We start from the raw sequence: 16432 nt of genomic DNA, 5'->3' as shown, positions 1-16432 counted from the left end.
AATACAACTTCGGTAAAAAAAAAGTTCACATAACATTCTGAAGGGAAGAATTTGGAGCCTAGGAACTGGTCCCGAATACTGACTATCAGCAGTCTAATTTAGGAGGAAGGAGTAATACTGTGGCTGGTTGTCAAACAACTGGAAATTGGACATTCTTGACAATCTACTTTCGATTGCCCATAGACATATCAGTACAGCAGTATGGAACAGTACAGTGGTGCAACCCAGAAGGGAAAATGAGACACAAATCTGGGGGAAAGCTGTTGTCTAAGGTCATGCAATAAAATAAGAAGCAGGATTTGGAACAGAAGGCAGAAGGCCTAGTTTCCAATCCTTCAGCTCACGGATTATCATATCAGCCCTTAGAACAGAAACGAGAACACCCTTTTTTTTCTTAGTTCCTTTAGATCCATCTCACTAAATCATGGGGTCAGCAAACTTTTTGGGCCAGTGGGCACATCTGGAATTTCTAGAGCATGTCATGAGCACCCTGTAAAACCTCTGCCATTGCAGGAGTGATACATTAGCTTTCCATTTACATGTTTTTTAATTAAGTGTATCTAAAATCAGTCAGGTGGGTCATGGAGACTGATACCAGGTATACTGAAGCCAATGAGCATCATGTTGGGGACCCATGCTTTAGGTCCCATCTAGAAACAATGAGAATCCAGGAATCCTGGTTTCTATCCTTCCTTGGATTACTCTATTTGATTCTACTTATGCTGTAAACTGTGAACAGAATTAGAGAGTTCTAGCAGAGTCATGATGGCTGTGCTGTGCTTTAAGAGCTCCAATCTCAGTCTCAACTTAATGCCGGTACACATGCAAATATATAGGAAGCTGGATAAGATGGAAGGAAGCTGGAAGCTGAACAGAGGGCTTTACAAGAAGACAAAGAGATGGGAAATTGCTGTTGCTTCCTACTCGGTGCCATGTTCTTCCCTGTCAGGTGGTTTAGCCTGAACAGCAGCAGAGAGTGAAGACCGAGACATGCTGGCCACCTCCACAATTTCAATGTCACGACAGGTCAGGCAGGCAACAAGCTTTTCCCGTGAAGCACTGTCAGCAAAGAAGAATTCATAGGAGACTCCAGCCGCAACAGCACCCAGAATAGGGCCAAGCCAATACACCTGGAAGACGGGAATGAGAGAGTGTGAGAGCCACAATGTAGCTTCCAGAGCAGTGCATATCAGCCCTTGGAAGGGTGGGAGAAGATGATACAAGAGCCAACAGATTGGCAAGAAGGTGGTTGTAAAGTAGCCTAGCTAAGGCTCAAGCAACATAATGGTAAGCATAAGGGAAGATTAATAGAGAGAGAGAGGAAGCAGGTAAACCCACCATGGAGGGAAAAAATACCTAACCCTGGCTAAAACCAGTAAAGACGGGGAGTGGAAGATCAACCAAAATACTATTTTAAAAAAGTGAAGTGTGCATTTCTATTCTCCAGGAAGTTCCAGGTAGCTTATAGTCAATTAATATCAATATCTTGGCTGCAGAAAATGCAATCCAGCAGCAGAACATTTAAAAGGTTCCAAATTACAGATTTAAATGCTGAGTTTAATCATCCATTCACTGTCTTCCTAAAAAGGAATTTTCAGAAGGTCACCCAAGAGGAAGCAGGAGAGCCTCTCTTGGATGGGCAATCCAGAGACAACTATGGAAAATGACTCTCCCCCTCTCTGGTGCCCAAGGGATGGGAGGCCTTGGGCCATTCCTCTCAACAGGGTTTGCAGTAACCACTCACCCAGTGATGTTCCCAGAATCCTGTGATGACAGCTGGACCCAAGGATCGGGCTGGATTCATACTGCCTCCAGAGAAGGTACCCTGTGGAAGAGTAAGTTTGATACAAGCTGTAATGGTGTTTCATCTCCTCCTTTGGCAGATTGTTCTGTGAATTTTTTTCCTGTTTATTATTTTTAAAAAGGAGGTCTTCCTGCTAGCTGCTGTTGGTGCACCAGCTGAGCTTCAGGACCACTCACTGCCCCTGAAATTCTTGGCTGGGACCCGTTTGGTGTAGTGGTGAAGGTGCTGGCCTAGAAAGCAGGAGACGGTGAATTCTAGTCTCACCTTAAGCATGAAAGCCGGCTGGGTGACTTTCGGCCAACCTCTCTCTCTCAGCCCAACCCATCTCACAGGGTTTTGTTGTGGGGAAAATAGGAGGCAGGAGTATTAGATATATTTGCCACCTTGAGTTATATATAAGAAAGTTGGGATAAAATAGTAACAACAACATTCCAGAAAGGATCCAGAGAGAGTACAGTTAACAGGATGACCCTGACAAGAGAGAGGGAAGATCTCTACCAAGACTACAACGAGGGCCAGACAAGGGCTATTTCTTGATCTGGTCTACCTGCTAGGGCTGACAGTATCACACATTGTAATTTTTCATAGGAGAAAGGAATTTATTAAATGCATAGGTAGTAATCATATTAACTGTAATGGGATTTTTCAATCAACATGTAATTAAATTTAAACAAGTTTAGGTTTTGCCCTGGGGGAACCCATTTCCTTGCTTGTGCCAACTACTTTTGGGAACCCGGTCCCCAAACCTCACCCCAGGGCCAAATGTGGCATACAGGCCCTCAAATATTGCACAATCCTGATGTAACTAATGTAACTGATCTTATGTAGCACCTAATAAGTTGCAAGTAATGCATATGTATGTATACACAGAGAGATATATAAAACCCTCAAATTTTATCTATGCAGTCATTTTCCCCCAATAATTGATATTCAGTCTGTTGAAATTCTGAAGCATTTTTAAGGCATTACTTGCTTATTTTAGTTTTGGGGTTAGCTCCAAGAGCTCAAGGCGGTATACTCTACACTTGCTCCTGGTTTTTCCTACAACAGCAACTCTGTTAGGTAGGTTGGGCTGAGAGAATGAGAGACTAGCCTAAAGTGACACGGGGAATCTTCATGGCCAAGGTGGACTAGAATCGGAGTCTTCCTGTTCCTAGTTTGTAATGGTATGTGGGAATGGCCTTGGGAGGTGGAGGAAGAGCCGCAGACTAGACAACTGTCATGTAAAAAATATCTCAGTCCACAGAAGAAGGGGAGGCATGGGGAGCGTTTCAGAAGGGACCCTCCCTAATTTTCTGGAGAGTAAAAGGAGAGGAGGGGAGAAATACTTTCAGTCGTGCAAGATTCAGTTAATGTAACTTTACAATAGAGTCAGTACTCATAGTTGTGGTTTTTGACCAGACTACCTCTAAGGACTAACACAGCCTAATGCTGTGTGATATGAACCTTTTTTTTTAATTACAACTAAAGGCCAGCCACCTAAGGTAGCCTACTAAAACATCCAGACGATAAAGCAGCACACAGTATAACACACAGGAATGTAAAAAGCAATAGGAAATTATATGCTACAACTGCGGAGAGAGATGGATTACACTTTTGCTGGTGACTGTTCATTATCTGTTGCTGCACTCTACACCCTGCTGTGCAAAAGTTTACAACTGTACAGGTAGCAGCAGGCTGCCTGTCCCTGGGTAGTCTAACGGGCAAAACAGGTTTACTGTTTAGATTCCTATAAAATGTACAATATAGTAGGACATGCTCAACTGGTTTGACCAGCCATGAAGGGCAGATGTGTATTAAAGCGGCCTTCCAGCTGCGCAGATGGAAGTAAGTTAAATTGAGCCTGAGAAAAAGCTCTGTGATAGGCATTTCCAAGGTGGTAAGATATTTGGTGGGCTGCAGATTCAGATTCGGACTCCAGAACCTAACATCCACAGCAGTAGGTTCAATTCATTTTGTCACTTGCCTTCCAGGACTTTCTGTTTAAGAATCATCCTAGTTTTGCCACTGCCTATTGACAGCAAACACTGTGGATAAAAGCTGTAACTGCACTTTATACAATAGGGTCCACTTCCAGAGGAGGCACTCCATTGAACAAAAGTGAAGCTTTCCACCGTGATTAAAGATCACCGGCCAAACACAAGTCTCCACCTTAAGTAGACCAACCTTCAGCTGCATGTTGGTACTTGGAACGTATTTGGGGAGCTGAAGCTCTGCCATCCATTAGGAATTTGGACTGAGCAGCTTACTTGGCTGGGCTCTTACCGCAGCGAGAGCTCCTGCTATCACAGAGAAACCAATAGCCAAGACCCCCGCAGGCTCCCTTAGTTCATGCCTCCAGTGATCTTCTACCGCAAAAATTGTAAGAGCCAGCTGGAAAGTGGAAAACGCCTCCATCCCCAGAGCCTGTCCTGCATTCCCCTCAGCGCTGACCTAAAATAGAGAAGGGAAAGGAGGAAGGGTCAGAGTGAGGGCTGTGACCTCCTGCAAGTCATCCAAGGGCTTGACATGTTAACCCGCATAGGTTTTGACTGTCCCCTAAAATATTTTGCAGTCCAAATTTTAACTGTGGAAACTCTGCTCAAGCTGCTTGGATGCAAGACTACGAAGGCTATACATCCTGGAAGAAAGCAGCGGCAAACAATTGTCATATTGTTGCTAAGAAAGCTACATGGACATGTCTATGAAGTCACCAGGAGTCAGAGAGACTTTACTTTTATGATTGCAAAATTATTAATATATAACATTTTTAGACAGGTGACATTAAAGAGCTCTTATGATTTAATCACTTTTTTTATCCCACTATATTAACAGCACTGATGTAATCAAAAGGATTCAGATATCAACTAATCAGATATAAAGTGGATATGATATATAGGTTGGCACATTTAATCGCTGATGTATACTGTAATAGAATCTAAATAACAACCAAAACTTTACTTGACAAAGGTTTAGTTTAAACTCATACAAATAAAGGGGATATGTGTGAGAGAGGATAAGTCCTATAAACTGGGTTACTTGTATATATCTTGAGTTTGTTCCTTGTTTTTGTTGCAGAATGCTGGGAAAGGCTTTAGCCCAGGAGAGGTCAAAAAAGTCACACACCAAGCATTTCTATAAAAATAATTTATTTACAGAAAACAAAAACAAAAGCAAAACATTTAAAGGACCTAGCTCCCTTTTTGGAGCAAGCCTTGCTGAGCTACATTTCCAGCAGAGAGAAAAAGAAGAAGTGAAGAACAAGTCCGGGCAGGATTCCTCCCCCCAGGCTATTTTGCATGAAGCACGTGAGAGGAGACAATCACTTGCAACCTTTTCACCCGGCCAAATGATTAGGTATAAAAGTAGCTTAATCTGTTAGTAGGGAAACCTTAACACTCCCCTTTTTACACTACAGATTAAGATGCAAACCAATCTTCTCTGACTTTATATGTCTTTCCATTCACATTACCATTATCTCCCCTTTGGTTTAACAGAAAGTTACCATTTTTCTTCCTGTGTTTTTCCAAACCTAGGTTGTTATAATTCCAAGGCTTTTTAATGTGAAATGGCTTTTCATGCAGGCTTCAAAATCAAGCCTTTGTTTTTCTGTTGATGTGAATAGCAGCAAATCATCAACATAAATGCACAGATACATACAGCCTTGTTTGTCCTTCTTCATATATACACAGGGATCTGCTTTTCCTTTTTCAAAACCAAAATTCTGCAGTTTTTCATCTACTTTTTGGTTCCAGGATCTAGCAGCTTGTTTTAACCCATAGATTGACTTCTGCAGTTCACAGACTAGATTCTCCCCTTTTTCATAGCCAGGGGGTTGCTGCATGTATAATCTGTGGTCTAAATCACCATAGAGAAATGCAGTTTGAATGTCATAGTGGTTAACTGACATTCCCTTGAGTGCAGCAACTTTTAACAGTAATCTAATTGATTCACCTTTAGTAACTGGTGCAAAAGTCTTGTCAAAGTCTAAATCTTTCCTTTGAGTGAACCCTTTTGCAACCAACCTTGCTTTATATTTTTGGATTTTGCCATCAGCATCCCTTTTCAGTTTGAAAACCCACCTACAACCCAGACAGCGTTCATTGGGAGGTAGATTTACCAGTTTCCATGTTTTATTTTCTTTCAAGGATGCTAATTCCTGTTGCATGGCAGAATGCCAATTTTGTGCAATCTCAGGTGGTAAAGCATTCACTTGTTCTAAAGACTCAGGTTCTGTGAATATGTGAAAAGCCTTTACTGTTTCAGCCTGAAAACGTGATGGAGGAACGCCTTTATTACTCCTCTGAGATCTGCGAGGTAATACAGGGCTTAAATTTTGACTCCTATCACTTTCCTGAGAAGCATCTATCTCATCAGACAGATCTTCAATTTGCTTTTCTGGTTTAATGTCCTCATCAGGCAAAAGATCACCATCAGCAAGTCCTTGCTGTTCTCTTGTGGTGGTCAGTTCAACTGGAGAGCTAGAATTTAATCTCCCCCAGTTTTGTTCAGCAAAAGATGCGCTTTTGCTAATTATTAATTTCTCTCCCATTATGAACCTGTAGCTCCTCTGGCTTTGTTCATAGCCAACAAAGATGGCTTTCTTTGTTGTGGGGCCTCCTTTCCTTCTCTGCTGTTTTGGAATGTGAACCCATGCAGTGCTACCAAACACTCTAAGATGGCTTACCTTTGGTTTCACACCATAAAACAAATGGAATGGAGTGTCCTGAATCATAGAGTTATACAACCTGTTCTGAACATAACAAGCAGTCGATAAAGCTTCTCCCCAGAACTTAAAACATAATCGTGAATCTTTTAACATGCATTCCATCGCATTTTGCAAGGTTCTGCCCTTTCTTTCAGCAACACCATTTTGCTGAGGGGTGTACGGGTTAGAAAGAATTTTTTCTATCCCTTTTTCCACTAGGAACCTTCTAAATTTGTGAGAAAGGTATTCTCCTCCTCTATCACATTGGAGTGCAGATACAGGCCTAGGGAATTTTCCATTTGCCCATGTCACAAAACTTTTAAATTTCTCAAATGCCTCATCTTTATGTTTTAAGATGTAGATAAATGTGTATCTTGAGAAATCATCAATGATGGTCATTGCATACCTTGCTTGTCCAAGACTTGGAGCAAAAGGACCAATAATATCAGAGTGTACAATTTCCAAAGGTCTAGTTGTAACTCTGTCACTGTGCTTACTCACAGGAGCTTTTAGTGTTTTGCATTCTTTGCAAACTACACAGTCTAAGTACTTATTACAGGGTTTTATCTTTAGGTCAGCACACAGCTGTGGCATTTGTTCTATATACTTGATATTAGCATGACCAAATCTCCTGTGCATCAGGTGTACACATTGGTCATGATATGGAGTGTTACCAACTGCAGCCTTGCAGCTTGGCTTCCTTGCATTTTGCACAATGTACAAGGAGTCTTTTAACATACCAGTAGCACACAATTTCCCATTTTTACGTATCTCACAACCATTTTTCTTAAATGTTATGATATACCCTGTTGCAGCCAATTGTGCCACAGATAAAAGGTTTGATTGTAAATTTGGCACATACAACACACCTTTTACAGTTTCTCCTAAGCAGGATAAATACAAGTCACCTTGTCCCATAATTTTGGTGACAGACCCATCAGCCAAAGATACACTTTGTCTTTCAGTTTTAGACAGTGACACAAAAGAGCTTTTACAATTACATAAGTGACAACTGGCCCCAGAATCTAACACCCATACATCAGAATTACCCTTCTCAGCAACCTGTGCAATCTGGGTTGTCTGAAGAGCCTTCTTCTGTGTTGCCCTTGTGTTCTTCTGCTCTGTCTTTCTACTCTTGGGTCTCATGGCACAGTCTCTTTGCAAATGTCCAGCTGAACCACAAGTGAAGCATCGCTGGCTTGCTAGCACTGTGGCCTCAGGTTCCTTTCCCTTCTTTTCCCTCATTTTCTGGTCTTGCAGCTTTCCAGAAGAGATGGGGGGGGATCTTTCCTCTCTCTTCTCCCATTCAGCGAGTAAGCGCTGTGTAACATACGATGGGGTGAGGTCTGCTTCAGGCATAGCCTCCAGGGTACAAATCAGCGTGTCCCACGTTTCATTTAGTGAGGACAGGAGGATATAGGATTTTGTGAGAGGTGTAAATTCCATTCCTCTCTCCTGCAACTCAACAAACAGCTGCTGAATATAATGCAGGTGCTCAGGAAGGCTTTCTCCTTCTGCAAGGTAGGCTCTGTACAGCTTTTTCGTCAGAGTAACTTTACTCCCTGCTGTTGCCTTTACATATAAGTCTCTCAAAGCGTCCCAAAGTTGCTTTGCAGACTGCATGCCTCGCACGTGGACTAGCTGATTGTCCTCAACTCCCAGGATAATGGTGGCTCTAGCCCGCTCATCCTGTCTCAGCCATTCAGCATTGGGATTTTGGGGGGTTTGCTCACCAATTGGCAGCCAAAGATTCTCTCTGCGAAGATACATCTCCATCTTCAGGGCCCAATTCAAATAGTTGGTCTCTGATAGGCGCTCCAGAGGCATCGCTGAGGGCTGGGAGGTAGCCATGGCTTCTTCCTTCTTTTGCAAGTCACCTCAGCTAGCTTCTAAGTCCTGCAGACCGGCAGTTGCTGGAAAATCTCCAGGTGGCTCCAAAGAAAATCTTCACAGGTCTTTGCTACCTGCCTTTAAATTGTGCACGAGGTGTGGAGCTGACCTCTCTTTTCTCTCTGGGTTTTACTGCGTTGTTTACTGGGCCCATAACCTGTTGCAGAATGCTGGGAAAGGCTTTAGCCCAGGAGAGGTCAAAAAAGTCACACACCAAGCATTTCTATAAAAATAATTTATTTACAGAAAACAAAAACAAAAGCAAAACATTTAAAGGACCTAGCTCCCTTTTTGGAGCAAGCCTTGCTGAGCTACATTTCCAGCAGAGAGAAAAAGAAGAAGTGAAGAACAAGTCCGGGCAGGATTCTTCCCCCCAGGCTATTTTGCATGAAGCACGTGAGAGGAGACAATCACTTGCAACCTTTTCACCCGGCCAAATGATTAGGTATAAAAGTAGCTTAATCTGTTAGTAGGGAAACCTTAACAGTTTTGTCATTATTACAGGACAGGTAACAATTTATTCTTTGCTATTCTTGAAAATCCGCGTGATGCGGTGAGCTCCCGTTGCTAGTCCCAGCTCCTGCCAACCTATCAGTTTGAAAACATGCCAATGTGAGTAGATTAATAGGTACCACTTCGGCAGGCAGGTAACGGCATTCCGTTTAGTCATGCCGGCCACACGACCACGGAAGTGTCTACGGACAAACGCCGGCTCTTCGGCTTTGAAACGGAGATGAGCACCGCCCCCTAGAGTCAGACACGACTGGACTTCATGTCAAGGGAAACCTTTACTATGCTTGAAAATAAGTGACCCCCCACCTTATATTAAGACTAAAACATAACCTTTACTTTATATGTTGTGCATACTCATAGGAAATACGGTATATTGGGTAGGGGAGAGGGAGAAATTCATATAGATAATTGTAGTAAATTATATTTCTGTCAGACTTTTGCCCAGCAGGCTAGACTGGAGCCATTGAAAGAGGCAGACAAAAATACAGACACTAATCAGTTTAACTGTAAAAAAGCAAAGAAGCTATTGCAAGAGACTTCCAGTGATAGTTGTGTATTAAAAGGGACTGTTTTATATATATACAGGTAGTCCTCGACTTACTACCTGGGACCAGAACTTCCATTGCTAAGTGAGGTGGTTGTTAATTAAGTCATGCCTGATTTTATGACCTGTTTTGCTGAGGTTGTTAAGCAAATCACTGCAGCCATGAAGTGAATCATGTGGTTGTTAAGCAAATCCAGCTTCCCCCATTGACTTTGCTTGTTGGAAGCTGGCTGGGAAAGTCGCAAATATGTATTTCAAATTTTGTCACCGCCCATCTCACTCAAATGGCAATCACTTGACCCTGGGATGCTGCAACTGTTGTAAATACATGCCGGTTGCCAAGCACCTGATTTGATCATGTGACTGCAGGGATGCTGCGATGGCTGTAAGTGCGAGGACCAGTCATAAGTCACTTTTTTCAGTGCCATCTTAACTTCAAATGGTTGCTAAACAAATGGTTGTAAGGTGAGGACTACCTGTATATCATGAAATCAATGGGTGCAACTTTTGTGCTTTGTTATGAACCTCAGAACCTGGGAAAAGAATGGCAGTTCCAAGTTCCAAGATCAGAACATCTCCACAGTCCTCTTTTATAATGAATGAAATTCCCACTATATCATCAGATGATTTAGTACTGTGAGAGGATCAAGGAATTGCTGTCCTAATAAAGTAAAGTAACCATAGCCGCTGTAAGTCACACTGAGCTCCTGGACGAAAGGCAGGAAATAAATCTACCAAATAACTGACAAAAGTTGAAGGAGGGTGACTTCCTCAGCTCCATTTAGCCAGTGATAGTGATACTGAACCAGGTTACTCAGTAGTGGACAACCACTGTGGGCTCCTGTCACATGGCACTGGGATACGGGATGTAGTTTTATTTTTGGTCCTTGATATAGTGGGCAAAGTTAATTTTCATCTCCTTGGATGTCTTACAGGAAGGGAGAACATCAGGAAGAAAGAGAAAGGGATGTAGCTGGCTTACCTTTGTGACCAATTGCCCAATGGCTGAGGTGGGCAACACGAGATAAAAGACCCCCGATGCTATGATGGCACCCAGACACTGGGCCAGGATGTAGCTCGAGGCATGCAGAGCATCCAGTTTACGAGTGCACAGGAAGGCCATGGTGAGGGCGGGGTTGACTTGGGCACCACTGATCTTACCGAAACAGTGTGCCACACTAATAGCTACCAATCCTGCTGCAAGGGCTGGCTGGAGTGGAGGAGGCAGCACTTCTTTGGGACCAGCAGGGGATGAGGCACCCAGCACTATCCAGACAAAGATGAGGGTGCCTGTGGCTTCCGCCAATAGGCTACACCAGAACCGACGGCTCTGCAGTTCCTGGAGAGGAAGGAACAAGGAAAAGTCTAGACACAAATTGACAAAAAAGATTAAAAGTTGTTGGGATATGCCACTAAAATAGCCCATTTCAGGCTGAAATATGGTGAGATACATTGCTATCAATCAGAATATCAGTGGCCAAACTTATTAAAAGAGGGTTTTTTTAAAAAAAAGATTGTGATTTCTGTCTCATAAGTCAATTTGGTCCAGCAAGATGGGTGTGCTCCAGGTCCTGTCAATTAAAGAAAGACATCCTGGCAGGACCCAGGAGATGCACCTATTCTGCACAATTCCTGCCCTCTAGAACAGGGTTTCTCCACCAGGGTTCTGTGGCACCCTCAGGTTCCACGAGAGGCCACTAGGGGTTCCCTGGGAGATCATGATTTATTTTAAAAATTACTTCAAATTCGGACAACTTCCCATTGAAGAGTTAAGTTTCATCCTTTACTTTTAGTTTAAGAACACTGTTAATGCATATCTGCAGGCCTACCCAGGAAAAGAATATAATAATTGTGCAACTTCTGGCCTATCTTTGAGCCTGAATGTGCAGGGGTTCCTGAGGCCTGAAAAAATATTTCAAGGGTTCCTCCAGGGTCAAAAGGTGGAGAAAGGCTGCTCTAGAATGAGCTCTCCCCAGAGATTCATGAGGCTCCCACCCTTATGTCACTTAGGAAATTGCTAAAGACCTGGTTGTTCTCCCAGACCTTGAGGACAGAATGATTGTAGAGCCCCCTTTTTGTTTTGTTTTGTTGCTCTCGATAGTTTTGGTACCAAGCTATTCTGCTTGGTTGTATTTTCTATATATTGGTTTTTTAGTTGTATGCTGTCTGGAGTTGTTTGGGAGTTGGGCAGACTATTAAATCAATAAATCAAAAAATCAAAAAATCCCCAATAACTAACAGTTAACAAAGGGACATTATATTATTATCTGTGAATGGCATCTGCTCTCAACTGTCATGATTCCAATCTTTCAAAGGAGGCATTCTCTGCAGAAACTCTGAGGGAGAATCAGAACAACCTCTTTGCTGTTCTGATTCTGTAAATCACCAGTAAACCCTCTAAAAACAAGCATTCCCCAGCTTACTGGCCACAATTTAAATTATCATCCTTTCGAAGAAGCCAATGGCATTATACAAAGCTGCAAAATCTTTAAAATGGTCAGATGCAACACCAAGTAGCAGACTCTCCAGAATTAGTCATCTCCAACATGGTCCCCTCCAGATATGTTGGAGCTACAACTCCCAGGATTTCCAATCAGCAGGGCAAACATCTGAGCTAGCTGGGAATGGGACAGCACCAGGCTGGGAAAATCTGCTATAAATCCATGGCAATTGCCCTAGGCCAGAGCTCAGGAACTTGTGTTGTTCCTGTTTCAACTGTTGTAATGAATGCCTATTCTAAAACACTCTCAGACTCATGAGCAGGAATTCAAAGATATCTGATTTATTAAAGAATAGTATGCAGGATCACAAAGAAAGCTGAGAATGGAAAAAGCGTGCCAAATGCAAACTAAAAACCCTCGGTGCAAATGAGATCCCTCCCCCCGTAGAATCTTCCCATGTTGACAATCCCAGGTGCTCCTAACGGCTTCTGATGGTCTGCGGGAAAAGTCCATGAACAGAGCACATAACCCAAACACATTCCATTGTAATGAACACAGATACAGAGCTTGGCACAAGGTTTCACAACAGCTCCCTCCCAAACAGAAACGCGCGTCAGCGCCATGGCATGTGAAACGTTACGATGTACAGTGCACATTGAAACAGTGAACATGACAACTGTAGTGTTACCAGCTGTGGTCCTAAAGCCTAGCCACTGGCCCTACATCTCCAAACTAGTGCAGGGTTCTGCTTCATGTAATTTCAAATGTATAGCCTTACCTCTTGCTATCTTGCTTCAGTTGTTGCCACCCTCTGGTGGCAGAATCTTTTATGGATCAGGGAGGTCTTTCTTATTCTCAACCAGATCTAAAGAGTGGGCCTCTCAGACCTAGTTGGCGCAAGTCCAGCTTGTTTCTTAAAACAATCTTCCTCAACCTGGATCCCACTTGATGTTTTGAGCTACAGCTCCCATCAATCTTGACCAATGTGACTAACAGTCAGGGATGGCTGGTAGTTTAAAATATCCTGAGGGCAATAAGTTGATGTTCTTCTTCTGGACAATGAAGGAAGATTCAATTTTCAATTCAACTAAGTCTCAATTCTAGGGACATCAAGAGCGGAATCTTGCAGCCCATTGGTTTGCCTATGATAGCTCAGAATCTACAGCTAATCTGTAATATAACCCAGTATAGGTCAAACCAATGTCATGGAAGCAAGACAGGAAAAATCATATTGTATAATTAAGGAATCCTTGTGGTTGAAAGAGTTCTATGAAAAGTTGGAAATTACTATACCAATCAAAGCAATTACTGGAAGCAATTACTGGAAATTACTGTCTATGTAATTGTATTGAGGTGTTTGTGTATTTTGTTTTCTAAAAAAATTCACCCTTGAGAGAACAAATCCTATGTTTGACCTTGGAAAAACTGCCACTATTTCTTTTAATATCTTTGTAATTGTCTCACCATGTTAAAAAAAATGACAAAACAAAAAATGAAAATATACTTTTCCTCTCTGAAATAGTTAGTGTAGATCTATTCTGATTAATAAAACTGAAACTTCCATTTTAAATATGTTTGCCAACTTTTTAAAGATTCACCAGTTGAACTTAAATTCTAAATAATGGAAAAGATTGTGCTTGGGGGTGAGTGGAAAAAATACAGGAAGGAAGACAGAATCTACTAGGAAGAAAAGGACTGATAATAGAAAGGAATTCAGAAAACCAGTCAGTAAGTAGATTCATGGACAAATGCATTTTTAAAGAAAAAGCCAGGTGGGCCAAAGGATAAATGAGATTTGTTCAATTTGTTTGCTGAGAAATATGCAAGCTGTCTATGTGGTTACCAGGAATCAAGGTAAACTTGAGGGAATCTTTAACATTACAGAATCTCAATATTTAAAGAGGGATCTCCTTACCTCCCTGATGCCCATGGTGTCCTGCTTGCAAAGTCTGATCTGAGCAAGAGAAAGTGCGTTGTTGCTGTCATCTAGTGGTTGACCAAACACCGTCCTCTCCCCACATTGCCCACTTTCTCATCCTTCCTTGTCATCAGCAAAATCTAAAAGATGAAGTAGAAAACAACTAAAGGAAAAGGAAAGGAAAGTCTCAAGCAACAATCCAGTGATCAGAAGGACTTAATGCTGGAGTCCCTGAGATAGCTCAAAACATTCCAATAACCTATTTTTCTTTAATCAGCATCATCACCTCACTATGCCCTTGATGTAGCTCTACCAATCAATAATCTACAGTGACCATCATGTCTTCTCCTTCTAGCTTCTGGGGGAAAAGAGAGAAATCATTTTGGACAAAAATGTTATAAATAATTTATTTTAAAAAAAAAACTTTAAAAGCAAGCTGCCTGGATATGTGAGTAAGGAGTTTCTGACACATCTCAATAGTAAGAATGTCAAGGCAACGGGTTCTTTGAACTTAATCAGGAGGTCATCTGAAGGGGGTTGTCACAGTTACCAGTGTTCCAGCATGGGATTTATTTTTCTATGATCAAAGGAGGCTGCAGTCATATTTCAATGAATTTACATGGAGAATGAGTTTTTTCACTTCATTTAAAAGAGGGAAAATCCTACATTAATCAATTAAATATGCTGCAGACTTTACAATAGTGTTAGCCTAAGAAGCATGTCTAACCAAAAATGCACAGTAGGAACTAAGCAATATATTATTTATTTATTTTCAGGTTTAAATACAGCCTATATTCAAAGTGCAGAAAAAAAGAAAGTGAATCTGGGAAATATGCAGCAGTCTCAACTGACACGCCTAGAATGGCAATATCCTGCACTGAAGTACTCTGGAACATCTACCTCCCATATGCATTCTCAAACTAATGCCAATAGCTTATGTTTTACTTCACCCAAAGAAACTACAAAGTCATTTGTAATAAAAACTGGCAAAGTGTAATAAAATAAAGCAAAATACATCACACAAGGCTAGCATTAATTAAATACAACACTATCACTAACTGTCCCCAGCAAGGATCGTTACCTTGTCGTGGTGCTGGAGCTTGAGCACCTCAATGACGCCATGAGCTAAACTGTGAAGGGCCACCCAAGATGGGAAGGTCATGACAGAGAGGTCAGACTAAATGCAATCCCTGGGGACGTTATGGCGGGAGCCGGAGGGCGGGCCATCTTCGGGGAAGACGGCCCCAGTGTTTGTTACCGGTGGCGTGTTCTGGCCCTCTGTGCTCAGACCCAGGCCCCGGTCAGCAGACCCACAGGGGCCCTGGTCTCCGGCTGCTGCTACTCAATGCCAGGTCTGTTAACAACAAAGCCCCCCACATAAGTGACTTGATCACTAAGGAGGGGGCAGACCTGGCATGGATTACTGAAACCTGGCTGGGCCCCGAAGGGGGAGGTGCCCCTTTCAGAAATGTGCCCGGCCAGGTTTACAGCATGGCACCAGCCAAGACACCAGGGCAGGGGGGGAGGGGTGGCAGTTGTCATCCGGGAGTCTCTGGTGGCCTTCAGGGGCCCTGCCCCACAAGTGGCCGGTTGTGAGACCCTGTTTTTCAAGTTGGGTGCACGAGAGCAGTTGGGAGGGTTGCTGCTGTACCAGCCTCCCTGCTGCATGGCAACCTCCCTGCCTGAGCTGCTGGAGGCCATCTCAGGGTTGACGGTGGAGTTCCCCAGGCTTATGGTTCTGGGGGACTTCAACCTGCCTTCCCTGGGGCGGGCCTCTGAGGCAGCTCGGGAGTTCATGGCTACCATGGCAGCCATGGGCCTGACTCAGATTATTCGGGACCCACCTCGAGACAGTGGCCTTACCCTGGATTTAGTTTTCTTGTCGGAGCAGTGGCAATGTGACCTGAGGGGAGAGCTACAGCTATCCCCATTGTCATGGTCAGATCACGCCCTGGTGGCCTTGAGATTCTCTTATGCCATACCCCTCTGCAGAGAGGCAGGACCCATTCAATTGGTCTGCCCCCGGCGACTGATGGACCCAGTAGGGTTTCAGAGGGAGCTGGGGGTTATACCCGGGGATCTGCTGCACGGTTCAGCGGAGGCCCTGGCCGCCGCCTGGAATAGGGAGGTGGCGGGGCCTTGGACAGGATCACACCTGTCCGACCTCTCCTGCCTCATCATACTCGATGCTCCCCGTGGTTTACGGAGGAGCTGAGGGTTTTGAAGAGGATTAAGAGACATCTAGACCGCCACTGGAGGAAGACAGACCGAATCCAACCGAACACTGGTTAGAGCTGCTATTAAGGCCTACCTGGTGGTGATAAAAGCGTCAATACTTCTCCGCTCTTATTGCATCTGCAGAATGCTGCCCAATGGCCCTATTTAAAATCACTCAATCCCTTTTGGGGAAGGTGGGTATAGTGACCTACAGGGCTGTGCAGAGGATTTTTTGGAGCATCTGCAAGACAAAATCGCTCAGATCCGCTCCATGTTAGACTCCAAGTGTAAGGCAGGGTTTGTGGAGATACCAAGGGATCGTACTTATCATGTTATCTGGGAACAGTTTGATCCTGTTGGACCTGAGGAAGTGGACAGGATCCTCTGGACAGTAAATGCCACCACTTGCCAATTAGAT

At 43.3% G+C, this 16432-nt stretch overlaps 1 protein-coding gene across 1 annotated transcript; it reads right to left on the bottom strand.

The window, feature by feature from the left end:
- Positions 1 to 599: 599 nt before the first annotated feature.
- LOC134492398 (aquaporin-4-like) lies at positions 600 to 13999 on the bottom strand. Its single transcript, XM_063296570.1, has 5 exons — positions 13795 to 13999; positions 10421 to 10777; positions 4070 to 4237; positions 1745 to 1825; positions 600 to 1130 (listed from the first exon to the last, which is right to left on the bottom strand). Exons 1-5 carry the CDS (start codon positions 13807 to 13809, stop codon positions 921 to 923), a joined length of 831 nt encoding a protein of 276 aa, XP_063152640.1. The 5' UTR covers positions 13810 to 13999; the 3' UTR covers positions 600 to 920.
- Positions 14000 to 16432: the final 2433 nt, after the last annotated feature.

The sequence above is a fragment of the Candoia aspera genome, chromosome 2 (genome assembly GCF_035149785.1).
Source record: "Candoia aspera isolate rCanAsp1 chromosome 2, rCanAsp1.hap2, whole genome shotgun sequence".
Classification (NCBI taxonomy): Eukaryota; Metazoa; Chordata; class Lepidosauria; order Squamata; family Boidae; genus Candoia; species Candoia aspera.
Note: the sequence above shows the minus strand (reverse complement) of the source record. Positions and strands in the feature narration are given on the sequence as shown.

What these genes read in the sequence shown, in the direction of transcription:
- LOC134492398 (XM_063296570.1), bottom strand. An exon ending in TTGGGCAATTGGTCACAAAG is followed by an intron (nt 4,238 to 10,420) that starts GTAAGCCAGCTA and finishes TCTCTATTTTAG; the next exon opens with GTCAGCGCTGAGGGGAATGC. An exon ending in GATTCTGGGAACATCACTGG is followed by an intron (nt 1,131 to 1,744) that starts GTGAGTGGTTAC and finishes CCCGTCTTCCAG; the next exon opens with GTGTATTGGCTTGGCCCTAT.